The 16,936-nt window shown below is 33.5% G+C and overlaps 1 protein-coding gene across 1 annotated transcript in view; it reads right to left on the minus strand.

The window, feature by feature from the left end:
- The window catches only part of CNTLN (centlein), a 168,571-nt gene that overhangs the window by 25,740 nt on the left and 125,895 nt on the right, over nt 1-16,936 (minus strand). Inside the window, 5 exon segments of the mRNA XM_066338871.1 lie at nt 483-665; nt 1,037-1,165; nt 2,822-2,948; nt 4,709-4,806; nt 8,071-8,235. Coding sequence (XP_066194968.1) covers nt 483-665; nt 1,037-1,165; nt 2,822-2,948; nt 4,709-4,806; nt 8,071-8,235 — 702 coding nt within the window.

Below are 16,936 nucleotides of genomic sequence, written 5' to 3' on the forward strand. Positions count from 1 at the left end.
ATGACCACTTCCATCGAAGGAATATAACGAAACAATATTCTACATACTACTCTTAAAACTGCTTTCAATTTTGCAACATAGAGGCTTCCTTATATAGTATTTCTAAAACAAGAAGAATGTGCGTATGGAAGATGAGGTAATTCACAGAAATCAATAAATATGAATTATTATATTAAATGTGTTGGGAATTTATTTGCTGCGAAGTAACCTGATACACAACTAAGTACCTTCTTTTGGGACCAAGTATATGGCAGCCATATATAAAAAGATGACTAATAACAGTTATGGAAGTCTTTAAAAGTCTGGGAGAGAGGCAGTGACCCTTTCTACTATTCAGACCTGATGCCAGAACACCTCAGCAACTATGAACCTTGTTCTGGATCAGCAAATGTGTTAAAGCCTCTCTTAATCATTTACATTTTGTTTTCAATCAAAAATACCTTTATTCAGGTGAACTATCAAAAGAAAAGCAACATTCAAACCTTCACAAATATCTTGAACTCTTCTACCTTGTCACTGGTGAATAGCAGCTCCTTCTGCAGAGTTTCCAAAGCCTGTGTACTCTGTTTAGCCAAGCCATGTAGTTGTTGAGATGCAGCAGTCTCAAGTTTAGTCATAGCACATTCAGTCTAAGTTTTGCTCTCTGGTTTAGCAAGCTTGAGATCCTGAAACACATCCACAGAGACACAGCAGTACTATGATAAAAGCTGATAGGGAGGTATGGTAGATTACAAACAAAAGAACGAACAAACCAACCTCCCACACCATAGCTGACATCACAGAAAATTTCACTTCCAACATATGGTATGTAACTTCATGGCAAAAAGTAATTTCATTTTCAGTCATTATTCCCGTGTTTCAGTATCTAAATTTCAGAAGTGTGACTGAATTACATCAGAGAAACAGATGATTATTATTATTTTGCTATTTTCTCCCTTTCTGTACTGAAAGTTTAAGCTGATGATCTTGCAACTTTTCATTTGAAGGTAAGGTATGAAAAAGTTCCACAGTGGAGCCATCAAAACTCTAATTATACCTTTTTCTCCAAATCATCTTTATTTTTGTGATACATCTGCTCATACTGAGACTTCTCTTTTGTAGCTACATTAAATCTTTGTTTCCTTGAGTCAATGGAAGCTTTTTCGTCTTCAGCCAGTGCCTTGACCTGAAATAATGAAAGGCCAAGGGCACTGATTATCAAGAAATAAAACTTCAAAATTAGAACAAAGCCTGTCTATAACACATAAAAATATTAAACTATATAAATATTTTACTGAGGTATCTTTTTCTGAAACTGCAGACTTTAAGAAATCTCTACTGTTGATCTAGTAGAGATCAGTTCACACACAATCTTGTTACATAAAGTTTAGACTTGCATTAAACATAAAGAAAAGACCTTCATTTGCAGAGCTCTTTGTACATATATACTTTAGACTTACAGTAATTGCAAAAGAGAGTAAACTACAACTTCCACTAATTTCTTTTGTCAGAGATAAAAACATAAATTCAAACTCAGCTGGGAAAATAACTATCTATATGTTAATAGTTGTAAAAATTCTTAGATAATGATTATCAAATGCAAACACTAATTGGGGGGGAAATGAAAAATATCAATGTTCCTAAAAATCTTCCAGCTTTCCTACAGTGTTAATCACAAATTTTTCCTGACAATATTGAGTAACAGATATCGATCTGTAACTCAGTTATTGAGAAACAGATATTAAAGAAATTCTCAATATTGATAATATTGAGAATTACTTTAATATTCTGCTGAGGATAATGTAAAATTTATCAACGCAATTTTCCACATGGAATAATCAAAATATTGTATGGAATATGATTCCCTGGAAATGAAGTGCACAAAATACTTAAAGTACAACACTAAAGCACATCATTCCATGCTAAATCTTTTATCCAAACTAAACTCAGATATTTTTCTCATATCACACCTTAGGTCTCTTGCTTACTTATGTTCTTGCTTTCTGGCTGTTGATTTCTTAATAACACCTTATCTTTAGTATGGAGGGTGGTACAGTAGCTCTCTTTGGAGCTGAAAATGCTGTATAACCACAAGCAGGAATAGTGCTTGTGACATTCAGCAAGTTTGCATTCTACGCAAACAAAAGCAAACTGGCAGATGGTTTATTTCTATTTTGGGGTCATAAACTGTATAACCTGACAGACAACCAAACATCACGATTTTTTTCTGGCATTGAAGACCAAAGTGCAATGTATCAGTTGGATAGCAGAAATATGCTAAACCATATACAAGTTTTCTTACCTTCAGTGAAATCATCCTAAAATTTTGCAGGAGAAAATAATTTGCTGTAGAAGTCAAGCACTACCTACACAGTTAGAATTACTTTAAGCTAAGAACTGTGAATCATTCATAACACTGCAGTAGAAAATAGATTAACATATTAAAGCATTTAACTACTGTAGCCAGGAGAGATGCATGGACTTCATTAGCATATGCTATGTAAAATCACCCTTACTTCTGGTCTACTATATTTTATGAACTTCCAGTGCATAAAACTAAATCCCACTACTTACAGCATATCCTCAAAACTGTGTGTTCTGAATACTTTAATATTAAATTACACTTATAACAAAGATAAATTAAATTACGCTGAATCCATTCAAGCTATCACCATATACTGATTTCATACAAATTATAGTGGAGGGAATTGCACCCTTCAATTAACTGTATGTTCTTTGTTTTAAGCAATATATTGATTTAATATGTAGAGTGTCTTGAAATAACTTCTGTAAATCCACCAGGTTCTGTTATTCTGAAAACAGAATAGCAAGAAAGAAGTACGTTTCTCTCTGGACTTTCCAATATTTAATATGAGATTTTCTCATTTTCTTGATTTGATTTTAGGTGAGATCTTATGTTTTCTATCAAGTGTCTTTTCATAGTAAGGTCCCTGTCCAACTGAGAAATTCTGCAGAGGAAGAAATTGGACTGCATATCACTGCTAGAAAATTTGGTTAATATCCAACTAAAAGGTATAAAGGCAGTAGACAATCTATCATGCTTGTAGCTTTACAATACTTTCAAAAATGAAAGCTGATGCAGTTTTTGCAATTTACCTGGTTCCCAAGTACTAAACCCAGTCTCTTATTAAACAGATCCTTTTCTAAATATGCAATATATTTGTGATTTGATTATTACTTGTCTGAACTGAAATCACAGTAATTCTTTAACTATTATCAATAAAAGGGAAAAGAAACCTGCTGAGCCCACAAAATTCAATTAATTAAATTCCTTTGAAGTCTCAAAAAATCATTTAAACACTATTTTTTGCAAAATTATTTTCAAAAGAAAGTGAAACGGGGAAGCCTCCTTTCATCCAACTAAATAATATAGGGAAATAATACAGGGAAATAGTTGAAAAAACTATATCCTTGTGTGTCAAGTGAGATAAAATGCAAAACCTAAAAATAACATCAGCTTTTGTCAGAAACATCTTGTAAAATTCTCAAAACTCTCATGTACTAAAAAGTAATCTTTGTTCAATGAAAAAATTATGCTTTATACAATACTTCTACTATACAACATAAATTATTATTTTAAATATAAACATAAGCAATACTTAAATAGGTCCAGATACCTGGGTTTTTTTTCCAATGAAAGCAATGGTAGTATGCTCAGGAATACAACACAGTTAATACAATGTCAATATCATATTTAAAAAGGCCCCAGGAACACAGTGCATCTAAAATTTTCTTTGATCTATTTCACCTTTATACTTTTACTGATATTTTGGTTATTATATCTTACAGCTTAAGAAAAAACAGTATCTATTTTATAAAGAAAGTATGTTATCCAACAACTATTTAAAATTTAAAATCTTTTGGTGGAAAAATTCACTTTGAAACAGAAAATAAACAATCCACAATTTAAGCATTTTTAGGGCTCTCTATTTTTCAAATGAACTATTTCAGATAAGTAAGCTGCATTCTTTCTTCGGATAAAAATCAGAAGGGTTAGAGAAATTAAACTGTTGGGCACAAGAAATTTAGATACACTAATAGTTTTTTTTATAATTGGTATAGTAATATAATTGAAGAACAGTATTATATCAGTTACAGCAGGTAGAATAAAAAAATACCAGTTGCATACCTGACAATTTTTGAATTTCAAAATAAATAGCAGACCTGAATCAATTCAAATAGAAACAAACACAACTGTCCTTTTGAACTTTTTCACGAATATAAGACTAGCTATTTAATCTTATTTAAGCATCTGAACCTTGACATGTCTCTTAGCCCCTAGGCAAAGAATTACTGAATTTGAAAGACTGTGTTTAACAGTCCTGAGGAATTCATTTCGACTTACATCAAGGATAAAGTGGTCTACTCCTGAGTCTGAATACTGACTTAAGGTATTCTTACTGCCATACATATACGGTAGCTGGCTAATCACTCATCAGTTCAGAAAAATCTGAAATTTAAGCAAAAACTACCCCAGTTCCGCAAAAAAACCCTGTAAGACTAGGCAAGACTGAAAAAAAAACCCCAACCAAAACCCAACAAACAAACAAACAAAAACCCAAATACCAAACACCCCCCCCCCCCCCCAAAAAAACCACCCCCCCCTCCCCCATGGTTCTCCTAAGAATCGAAGAGCAGTTGACGTCGTAGCAATTTAACAGCTGCCACTGGGTGGCACCAGACACAATGGATAGAAGAGGGACCACACTGCGCTTGTAGTTCCCGAATCCATTCTCCCTTTTCCTCGACTTGTTTTCTCAGTGACTTAATGGTGGTCGATTACTTAGTGATCTCAGTATTCAAATTCTACATTGAAAATTATTAAAAATATATATATAAAAAAACTATATGTGATCACAGTCAATAGCAAAATTTTAAAAATAAAATCTGAGTAAATTTCAATCTATATTTGGAAAGTTCTTAGAAAGGAACTGGTATGAAAGAAACACTCTTACTTTCTAGAAACATTTAGGCAGAAGTACATTCCTTGGAAAATATGATGAAAATCAGTACTTTTCCATTGTTCTAATAATGTATTGTTAATAGCTCTTCCCTGGGACGCTTGCAAGCATCAATCAGGACTGCATTTTCTCTTGCAGAGCATGGTCAGAACAAAAAATAATGGAAGAGAAGTAAAACTGGATCTTCATTTGAACTGCATCTTTGAATGGTACAATTCTACAGCACAAGGAGTCTACATATATACAGCAAGAATGTCCAATAATTCCTTTAATTTTGAGTATTAGGAAATACAAGAGAATTTACAAGAGTTGTTTTTATGTCAACTGAAATTCAAAGTACAAGACAAAGACATTTCCCCTTGTCTGTACTAACACGAATTTTACATTCCAGTAACAACCAGGTATGATCCTAATTTTCAGGCACATGTCAGGCACAACTAATTTTCAGGCACAACTATACAGTTGTTAGCCATTACATTTTAAGAAAAAAAAAAAAAGCCTCTATTACTCCAGGCAATTACACATATTCTCTACCCAAGATACTATTATTATGAATTCAGAACAACTGAATCAGTCAACAGAAAAAAAATGAAATTTAACTAAGTAGCCATTTTAGTAATCTGAGCATATGCATTGAATGCCATTGCTGAAATGGCAGCTCAAACACACAATATAGAGATACTGCAGAAGTCCAAAAGGTGTTGCCAAAAGATACATGTTAAGCATATGCACAAAATATGTATGTGCCTATATGTATACCGATTTAGCCACTGTACTACAGCTTTTTATTCACTATGTATAATAAGCAAACAGATCAGACATACTGTAAACAATGATACTTCAGGAGAATTTCTCTGCTCGGTGCAGACCTGTAATGCCTATTAACATTAATGGGAGTATTGTACATAACTCTGTGCACCTCAAGAGGAGTATGTAACCTTGTGTGCATAGTTAGAGGTAAAATATTGTTCTTAATAACTTGTCTAGTCTATTTGCTATTATTATAATGTGAGGTATAACAAGAAAATTAGTAAAATGATATATGCTAGCAGAATATTCCTGAGTTTCCTGAGACCTGTTTGTAGAGCTTGAGCTCTATTAGTGTAAAGTATAGCACCCAGATAATATGGTTTACACACCACACATGAACTTGAGGACTTAGGTAGGCTTCTACACATGTTCAGGGGCAAAGACATATGCTTACAGTATTTTGCTTCCAAACTCACCATGCACACTTGACACATTTCTTCCTATTGGCAAAGATATGCAGAGTCATTACATACAATGTAAACAAGCACTGCAAAGACAGTGTTAAGGAAAAAAATTAACTAATGAGGTCAGGTACTTGGCTATTTTGACCTATAAGGAAAGCTTCTGCTTAGACATTCAGATATTCATGAGAGTAACTATGTGTCTCATTTTTTAGTCATCTAGAGAGTCTGGAACAATAATTGAAAACCCTTTGCCAAATTCTTCTGCTAAAAAATGACTTACAGGAGTCAAACTAGACTTAAATAAAGTTAAGAATTTTAGAAACTTGATTTAAGTAGTTTTTAAGGCCCTTATATTCAAAACTCTCATCCAATTCAGAAACCAGTGAATTTACTCCACTACTTAGCATTTGGGGTCACAGACTATCTCCATCCTAAATAAAGTTTTGCATACATGATTTATTTTCTCATTAAAAAATTAAATATATCTTTAAAAAGGAATTAAAAGTCATGCTAGTATTTTCGATATTGGATGTATATGTGCTTGCTAAATATTTCCTCTACTGCAGAAACAAAAAAACCTTTGATTTTTCAGCAATTTATTTTGCTGTTCACATTTGGCAGACAAATAGAGTAGGCTTCTAGCACGGGTGTTACTCTCTAGCTACTTAAAAAATAAATCCCCATTTTTTATTTTTCTTACTTGCATAGATCAATTGACTGCTAGGTTTCTGGATAATGAAGATACTCATCTAAAAGGTACAACCCTAATTAACAGAAATTACCACTCACCAGCAACAGAAGCAGATTAGTCAATCCTAAACCTAAAAACAATACTTGAGAAGACAGTGTGTATGGTTTTAAGACCTCTTTCTCATAATTAAAGTGGATCAATTTATGTGTCTTTTCATGGCTACTCCCTGCTGGCCTTGGTCTCTTTATCAATGTGACCTACCTTTACTAATCCCTGAATTTAGATGTTATGTATCCAGCGTGCAATAGCCACAATCTGTAATACCATGATTACCATCAACAGCTAAGAGGTCTGAGCATTACCCACATATCATGTGCTAGCACAGCTAATCCATCATTTAAGAGTCAGCTGTGTTGACCATGTAACACAGCCTTTTCTTCTAGCCGATCCTTTGGCAGACTGTTTGCTACTGTGGAGTTTCTTCTAGCAGTACGAAGCTGGTACCATTTTGACCTTTTCTCTTTCCTCTACTATTTAACAGAAAAAAAAATGGGAAAAAAACAGCTTGAAGATATACTGTTGCAAATATATTTCCTCCAGTGAAAAGTAATGTGTTTGAGCAAGGCCACCTGCTGAGAAAGCTTTCAGAACAACACAGTCCAGTCTCTACATCATTCACATGCAACAAAATCAGCAGAGACTGAAAAGGGAAATCTTCAACCAGTCAGTATTTTCCTATCAGCTAATCTACAAAAATATAAATTTAAAAAAAAGTCTCTCTGAAGATAAAGACAATACTGACACACACACACAACATTGCTGCCTCGTTAGTTCCAATTCTTTTCTCCACTTTTATAGACAGCTATTGCTTTTCTCCTTCTTAAAGGAAGAAAGGAATCAACTGAATTCTCATCAAACTAATTCCACAGCACCTTCCAACAAGATGTACTTAATCATTGTCTGAAAACCCAGCAAGACTCCTTGTCTGGCCTATTTGATCTGCGGAAATTGTTTTAGAGCTTTTAGTCCTGTCTATGACTACACTTCTACTTACCATCAAAGGCAACCTAACACCTAAGCTGCTAATCATTGGCTAAGATTTGCAAATGATAGGCGTATGGAAGTATATGTACGTCTGCTTGACCCAGTTATGAACTAGTGCTCATATGAATTATCCTCAGCACTATATAATCTGTTCTGTCACCTTTAGTTTGCACTGCAGCTGTTTCACCTCTAAATCACTGTTTTTTGAAGGAGCTGGTGTGGCTTCACTCTTGCCAGCAGTTTGAGACAGATGTTCTCTCAACTTTAATTTTCCTTGTAAATCTTCCTTCTCCTGTTGCCACTTGGCCAGGTTGGAGGTCAACACCTGTTTTAAAAAGAGCATAAAGAATCACAATATCATCCCAAAAATATTTCTGCTTGATCATATAAGATGCTTCTCCAGTTCAACATTCAAGAGGAATGAAACAGTATATATTACCTGTAATGATATTGCATAGCTGTTGGTTGAATTCTCTAATACAGGCAAAGATCAAATCTGGCAAAAAGAGTAAAAAACAAAAAACTACTATAAATGAAAACAAGGAATTACTTTAAGGCAAAATAATTCCATTTTGACTGAATATGTTGCCGTTTTAACCACAACAAACAAAAATTACCATACAAAACTGTAACAGCAGTTACTATTGAAACATATTTACCTAGAGCCTCTCTGGAATTCAGCAATTATTTCTACACAGAACATGAAGAAATACCATAGTATCTCAGACATCAGTGTGAATTAAGGGTAGTTAAATGTCAAATCTGTTATAGTGGTGACTATTGTAAGCTCAGTTGAATTGCTGTGTTGACAACTGCTATAAAGCATACACTCTTCTCTTGGCTTTTGTTCTGATATTTGTAGGGCTTGTAGAGGTTAAAGCAAAGTGGACCAGCTGCACTAAACATATCCTGGTTGGCTGGTCTTTACCTATGTGTTATTTCACCCCTTTCAATATATGCACCATAGCCAGAGAACCGCACATTCCATAACCTTGACTCTAGGGCTGAAGTACTTAAGTGGTAAAAGACAAGCTGGAGCAGGACAGGATAACAGATGTTAGTTGTTTATTCCACTGGGTAGGTCTTACCACCCTATACCGCAGCCAAAACGCTTCTCACTTAGCAACATAAATGCTAAGTCCAATTAGCAGGCAAGCCTTGTTAGGGATTTAGTTCAAATAAATATCACGCAAACAAACTCTCAGTCTTGTTGTACTTGACTGACAACCAACAAGACTTATTCAATCTTTGTACCAATATATTTCACATTACTCCTTACAGAAGTAATGTTTTAAAGAATTGCTTTTATTTAAATAATATTGAATGTTGTTCTGCAAAAAGAGGAACGGAAATAATCTCCACACTAGTGATTAACTTTCACAAAACTCTAGTCAGCCAAAAGCCAACAATGGTTTAACAGCTCTCTGCTCCTTAAAAGGGTTATTAATATGCTATCTTATTATTCCAAGTAAGACTGTAATACAATAGAAATAATTGTAAAAAATTGTACTGAAATACTCAAAATGCAAAAATCCCCTTACTTTGTGAAGAATCCTGACCAGAAACAAGAGAAGATACATGACAGCTCAAAATAACTAAATGTGTGCCTGATTATATGCTGGTGCCAAATGAAATACCCAACCAAAAATCAATCAAACAAACCAACCAAACAAACACACCCCCCCAAAACCCAACAAAACACACAAAACCCCCCATCTCAAAAAGCAAAACAAACAAACAAACAAACAAAAACACAAAAAAGGTGAAAGTTTAGTAGAGTATTCTATTTTCAAGCAGTTTATTATTGAACTTGCAAAATAGATTCTATACAGCTTGATATCATTAGGAAAAGAAAAATCATAGACATGTATTTATAAAAAGATACACTCCCATGACAATAATACTATAAATAAACAGATAAAAGATAGTCACATTTATTCCCATTATGAATGAGAAAAGAATGCTTGTATATTTTGCATTAGCCTTAAAAAAGATCATGGGTACAAGCAACATTCATCTGGTATTTAAAGTTAAAACTGTATTTCTTTCATATTCATCAAGTGCACTTTTTAAAGTCAATGGGCATTTTACATATGTATCTGTGGTAAGTACTGTTCTTAGTAAAGCAGTTAATCTTTCCATTTCTTTCTGTGTCTGCTGTCATTATTAAACAAGAGAGAGAGATACTGTATTTTCTTATTGACTATTCCTTAATCTGATATGTTCTTCTCATAATTACTACATTTGCAGAGTAAAAGACAAAATGAGGATCATTTCAAAAAGAAAAACCAGCAGTAGTACAGAAGGACATAGTATAGAAAAACATGAGGATTATGTTAATTTGTCCAGTATAACCAATATTTCTACATGCAGAATTTCATGATTCAGTGTCTCTATAATAAATTATTCATAAAAAGAGAAAAAAAGTCATAGCTAGATCAATATCTCTCTTCAAAATCAGAAATGCCCCCGTATCTATCCAAGATAGCTCATGACTCTCAGAAGTTTCTTAAGCTACTGCTGCTGACAACATGCATCAGTTCTGAAACATCACGAATTGCACTGACTACATTCTCAAAAATTAAAGCAAATACATTCAAAAAGGTCTTCATGGGACAGGTACTAAAGGTGATGGTTACAGAAACTACTTAAGGAGGAGGTAGAAAAAAAGATTTAAAAATAAGAATCTACATAAATTCAGAAGCAGAATAAGAAGTACAGGGATGAAGTGAAAGTAGCATATCGTGTACCAGAGCCCAAATTTACAAAAGCAGAGAAGCACACAATTACAATCAGATATTTGGCAGAGGTTCTGTACATACTGTAAATGTACTACGGGACTGTTAATTCTACTGCACTACTCTTCTATTTTTAATCTGTTGAACAGTTATGAGAAAATCCTATGTAAATCCATGTGGGATGTAAAAAACCAGCCCCATTGCCCTATCAGGATATTTATGCCCACAAGATATTCCTTGTATTTACTTAAGAAACAAGTTCATTACCCTCGTGTTCTTCACCACTTCCTATATTTTAGGTCAAGTTTTTAATTATTTTTTCTTTCTTAGACATAACAAAAGCTTTGTGTGTGTGCTACCATGCACACAAATCCTGAATGACAGAGTAAAAAGAATTTACTCCAGGGGAAGAGGTCACCAGGATAAAAGGTAGAAGAATCTTAAACATCAGCTAGACCAGATGTTGGTAAAGGCAGCCTACTGCTGTTCCTCCATGATGTAGCGGCCTTTGTCTGCTGCACCTCCTCCAGAGTGTTTTTGGCTTAACAGATGTTTATAGGTTCAATATTTTAACATCCATCTATCATAATCTCCTTGCTCCTGCTATACCCATGACACTCTGTTCTGCTGTTCACAAAGGAGTAAGTGATGAAACCTCAGTTTCTATGTAGTCAGTATAAAACTTGCAGTGACTCAGCAAGGCTTTTCACCATAAACCCTCTGCTCAGAAAGACAGCTGTGTGGAAGGCCCAACGGGTTAACACAGGAAGTTTCTGGAATGGCCTATTGCTCCTTGGCATCACAATCACTCCATAAGGGGCTTTGAGCTCATTTTACAGCAGTCGCTATTCTTCAACTGGCATGTATGAATGTAACATTTCCGTTGGAAACAGCTGACACTGTACTGCTACTCAAGTCACATAACCCCACACATTTATATTTACAAAATACATTATGTAAAAATTATATAACAGGATGACAATCAGGCATTTGTGACTTTTTAAACACTTTTTAAACAGTGATAAAGTTTTATTTTACTATTCATTTTGTAAACTAAAGCTAATATACTCTGATGTGTAAAAATCCCATTTTCTGTGAAGCTTCCCACCCTAAAATCCTGGCAGATGAAAACACTTCTATGTATGTAAGAAGACTGAAGTTAACACTCTTATATTTCTTTAAGATACCTTGCTAAGGTAGGTAATGGAATACATTTGCTATATGCATAGCTCCTATACAAACTTCTATTATAGAATTTAACACTGCTTCTGTAAGTGTTTCACATAGAACACTATTTTCTCACAGTTTCAGCTTGATCATGAAAAATATACAAAATCAGCAGTACTTGTTGCATTTTTCAAAGTATGCTTGCAGATGGAGAGCTAGGTATTTATGATTTTACTCTCTCTCTCAAATACTATTATTACATAATGATAAACCTATTTACAATATCCAAGACAAATTTATTGTGTCAATCCCACTAACCTTGACCCTTTTGCATTCTCTTGAATCAAAACCTTCCTCTGCCTGATGGGTCATAGAAAAAAAAATCTAAAATTAATAAAGATAGTATGTAGATATCTGAAAAGATATAAACCAGACTAAAAAGCTGTGGTGAATACTTAAAGTGATCATATAGAGAAAAGGCAAATAACTTCAAATCCTCGATGAAAGTTCTTTTCATCCAAGTGCTGTAAATGGTAGATTACTTAGTATTCTAGACATGAAGACAAAATATCAAAAAGAAGTCTCTGGTGACTTAATATCTCACTCCTAAATTGTAACAAAGACCCCTCAAAAGCAAGACAAACTTCTAAAATGTAGAATTTATTTGTCATTTGTCCTTCTAAAATTTTAGTAAAATCTACTGAATCATTAAGTTGCATTTTTTTTTCAGGCAAATGCAGTTATCAGGAGCTAACTATTCCACAAAATGTCAAATAAATGAAGGTAATATAGAGGACTTTTTGCCAGTGCTTTAGCTAGTTGTTAGACTTCAGTAGCCTTTAGAGACCATTAAGTACCCTTTGGCTAATTGGCCAATGGTAGATTAATCCTCTTTTTATTCCAGCAGCACTATTTTAACACCCTTTGCACTCTGTCAGTGTAGTATCTGAATGACAAAATAATATTGTGCATGAATAATAAGCAGAAAAGTTAAATTAACATTTCATGTTTCACATGCCATACCTATGTGTCAGGGAAAGAACCCTCTTTTAAAGCCACTGACATTCAACTTTTTTTAAACAATCTCGTGTTGACACCTTACTGAAGTGAATCTTCCTAATTACTGCTAATTGCCTATCAAGGAAAAAAAAAAACCTTTCCTTGAAGTGCAGTTGTCTAGTATAGATGAACACAGCTCCAAAGTGCATAGTAAAGACAGGCATGACACTTGAGGTGTGCTACATTATTATGAGGTCATACTAAATATGGTTTGCAGTGAACAAAGCAGCTTTTAAAGATGTTTAAGGTACTGAAAATGTCAATCTCTCATGAAGTGTTTAAATTAGTTCCCCAAAGAGAAATACAGACATTAACCAGTAGATAAGAGGTACATTTCTCATCCCAGATATTTTACTAGAAAAACACTTGTCCTATTGATAGCAGTAACACAATTGCAGTTCATCTGCTTTATAACAGCAATATTTACATTGGAATCACCCTTTCACACATACAAATTCAGCTGTTATTGGAGAAACATTCGTAATCACTAACAATGACTCCTCGCCTCAAAGATTTTGAGTGTCTTCTTAAACATGTACTAATACTGACCAATCATCATTTTTAAAGGGCGATTTGCTGTATAACACTTCATAAACAAAGGCTTTACCTGTAATTTTAATTCAGGAACTTACAGTTAATCTACAGCCAAATTTATTCTACAGCTTATAAAAGCCTAGTATTGCAACACCTGGCTACAGCAACTTACTAAATAATACAAAAAGAAAATCAACAGAATCAGTCCAGACTGGTCTTTTTTGAATTTTGGTTCGTTTTTCTTTTTTTGTAAATACTAATAATATCAAATAGATCAAGAGTAGAAAACATAACTATATTTTAGAGAAACTTACAACACTCATATAGAAATAAATTGGAGTAATGTATTCTGGGCCCAATTGTCCAAGAAATTAACTGCTTTGATAACAAGAGACAATTCTGAGTACAGAACTGTACATTGTGCAACAAATGATTTCTCGAATAAGTTACAGAAAATAAGAGAAAAACTTAATATAAATCACAATTTTTAAGTTGATGAAAATGCTTCTGATATATGTCATCTGTACAATGATTACACTAATTCAAAGATAAAGGTTTTGTCCTGCAGCAATTCTATTTCAGCCTTCATTTTCTATCACTTTCATTTCATGTCTCTGTACAAGTAAACCCTACTGTACAACATGTCTAATTTCTGTATATATTAAGAACACTATCTTGATTTCATACTAAAGCAGATGTTGCACTCCATCTGTCCTTGCAAATTACAAGGGAATATAAGGACTATTAACTATTTATTTAACAGTACTTATACAAGTAGTTTCATAATGATCAATTATATGATCACAACTATATGATTTAATTTTTGTTTGATTGATTTTCCAGTATGAAGACGTAAATTGACAAAATATACAGATGTGCAGGACTGCAAGGACTGCAAGACTGTGTGTGTGTCTGCAAGGCCTTAATATTTCCACAGAAAAATTACAGAACTTGAAGAAATCAATATTTATTAAAAATAAAAATATTCAGTATTTCAGTATATACTATATTTGAACTTATTTTAAGTATTAATATCTGTCAGACACAACACAGTATTTTAAAATGTTTCACTACAAATAAATTAAAAATGAAAATATAACTGGAGACATTTCATGACACTTTGTCTGGTTTGAAAATATCTGAGTATTATGGCAAGCCAGTTGTGAAGATGTGGTATAATCAAAAGTAATGTTTCCATGTTTCCATCACTGCTATTTAAATAAATACTAACAAATATTAGTATTCCAACACCTAGCAGGCCTGTGCACATTAAGTATTGCTATATACAAGGAAAGATTTCCAGCTGATGCATAAAATTTGCCACAAGAATTCTATGGCTTCATACTTACTAGGGAATTTTCAATATAAAACATGATATCCATGCGATCTTTTGTAGTTAGGACCAGGTTTCACTGCATTTTTTTTTTCTAGGACTACACAGTATTTATCATCAGATTTCCTCCAAACATGAGAGTTGGGGCAAACTCATAAAGCTTGAAATTTGAATTTTTCATCTAGGGTCAGGGATAGTGCTTGCCATATTCCCCCTGCTTAATCTTAACACATCTAAGCCCTGCAAATGAACTGCTTGCATGAGAGCCAGACAGGGAATTTCCCAATCCCTACAACTCATTACAAATTTAACAGCAGCAATACTAAGTATTCATATGTTTCAGATAACACATACAAATATGCTGCACTAAAACTCATTGGGGGAAAAAATTAATAATGCTTCCATCTGTTTTCCGTATAACTCACATAAAATAGAGAGAAACCAAAATGAAAATGCCATTTTAAAGATGGTGTTTAAACTTTCTTTTGATTTATCCACTTAGTTCCAAAGCATACAGCTTTATGTCTTTAGAAACTCAAGGTATTTTTAAGGGAACATGTAACAAAAAGAAGAAACAAAATAACTGAAAGAATGGTGAAATATTAATTTAACCTCTCCTCATTTCCATGCATTTTAGAGAGTGAATCATTTTCTACTGAAATATTTCTGCATTTCTAAAGTAAGTGGGCAGGAAATCTGTGCTTGCAGGGAAAGCTGTTCCAGCTCCCATATTACTCTCTATATATTATTTTCTTTGGATCAAATTTCAGATTTTCAACTGTTAAAGTCCCTTCCAACCTCCTTTGAGGAAGTGATGCAATTATTTCAAAATAAAAATTACTAAAATGTATGTAGGCTATAGGTGTTCTCAGAAATTGGTTGCAATATTCAAGGAACAAAATTCATAAAGATAGCTCTATGCTTAATTTTGTTCAATTATTTCAGTATCTCATTTTTAGCTACTTCAGATATTTATAGAGGTAGAAAAAATGTTCTCAGAAGGTCTTCTCATCTGTTTTTTGCAGACAGCTGTGTAAAAGCAAAACATTTTAAATATAAACTGTATTAACAAACTTAGGTAGTGGAAAAGTTCTATACTCTCATAGGGAATGAGAAACATAAACAACAAAGAATTGCAGGGAAAAACTGTTACATATCTAGAAGGAATTTTTCTAATCACATAAAGGTGATATTATACAAATATTTATTCATTATTTAAATTTCTATAAAAGAAAACAAAGATATTGCTAGCCACTTATGAGAGGTATGAGAAAGCTGATGACAGACATCGTTTGGAGGATGCAAAGAGAGAAATATTTTTTCAAAATAATAAACTGCATTTAAAAATTACCACTAAAATGTACTTGATATAAATTAAATTGGTAATTCATCCCTGGATTCTTGTAAATGAACCCCCACAGTCTTATTTTTAATTTATAATTTATGTTATCATAAGAACCTTTGCTAAAATTACAGGCATAAATGAACAATTTAGGGTAAAATACTCATTATATTACTATATTATTTATATACTATTTATATACCTATTTAATATCTGAAGAGGTCATAACAAGAAAAAGCCATGTTTTCAGACTAATATATAAAGTGAAATATACTTTCTCTTTATCACAATTATCATCAATATTATGACCCACTTGAGCAATTTATTATTTTCACATACATGAACAGTTCGAGGACAACACGGCAGTTCTAAATCCCAGCTGGAATGAGACCTACAGCTGCTGAGTAGTTCTCTCATTCTCTTCTGCTGGTTTTACCAAGACCAGAGTATAGATAAAATCACCCACTTTGTGTACACAATACCCCAAAGATGACAGGAAGACATTTCAATTAAAAAATAAAGAGAACACTGTGTGCACCGTTCAGTCACCAAAGACTAGATGCTCTCCCAGTATCGGTGGATCTTGTGAGATGTGCTGTGGCTATGGCTGGTCACACAGTGACAGTGCTGAGAAAGGAACTGAAAGTCTTGGCACATTAGGTGTCAAGAGTAGAATGCAAAGTAAACCTAAGCATGATACAAGCCATGGGAACAGTCCATGACTACCTCGTTAGTTCCCAAATAAACCTTAGAAGAGCAGATCAGACCATGCAAAACATTAGTAAGAAAACATAAATATTCTTCTACCTCCTCTAGCAGTTACGAAGTCCATGAGGTTCAAGCACTTCAGGCA

Source organism: Sylvia atricapilla, chromosome Z (genome assembly GCF_009819655.1).
Source record: "Sylvia atricapilla isolate bSylAtr1 chromosome Z, bSylAtr1.pri, whole genome shotgun sequence".
Classification (NCBI taxonomy): domain Eukaryota; kingdom Metazoa; phylum Chordata; class Aves; order Passeriformes; family Sylviidae; genus Sylvia; species Sylvia atricapilla.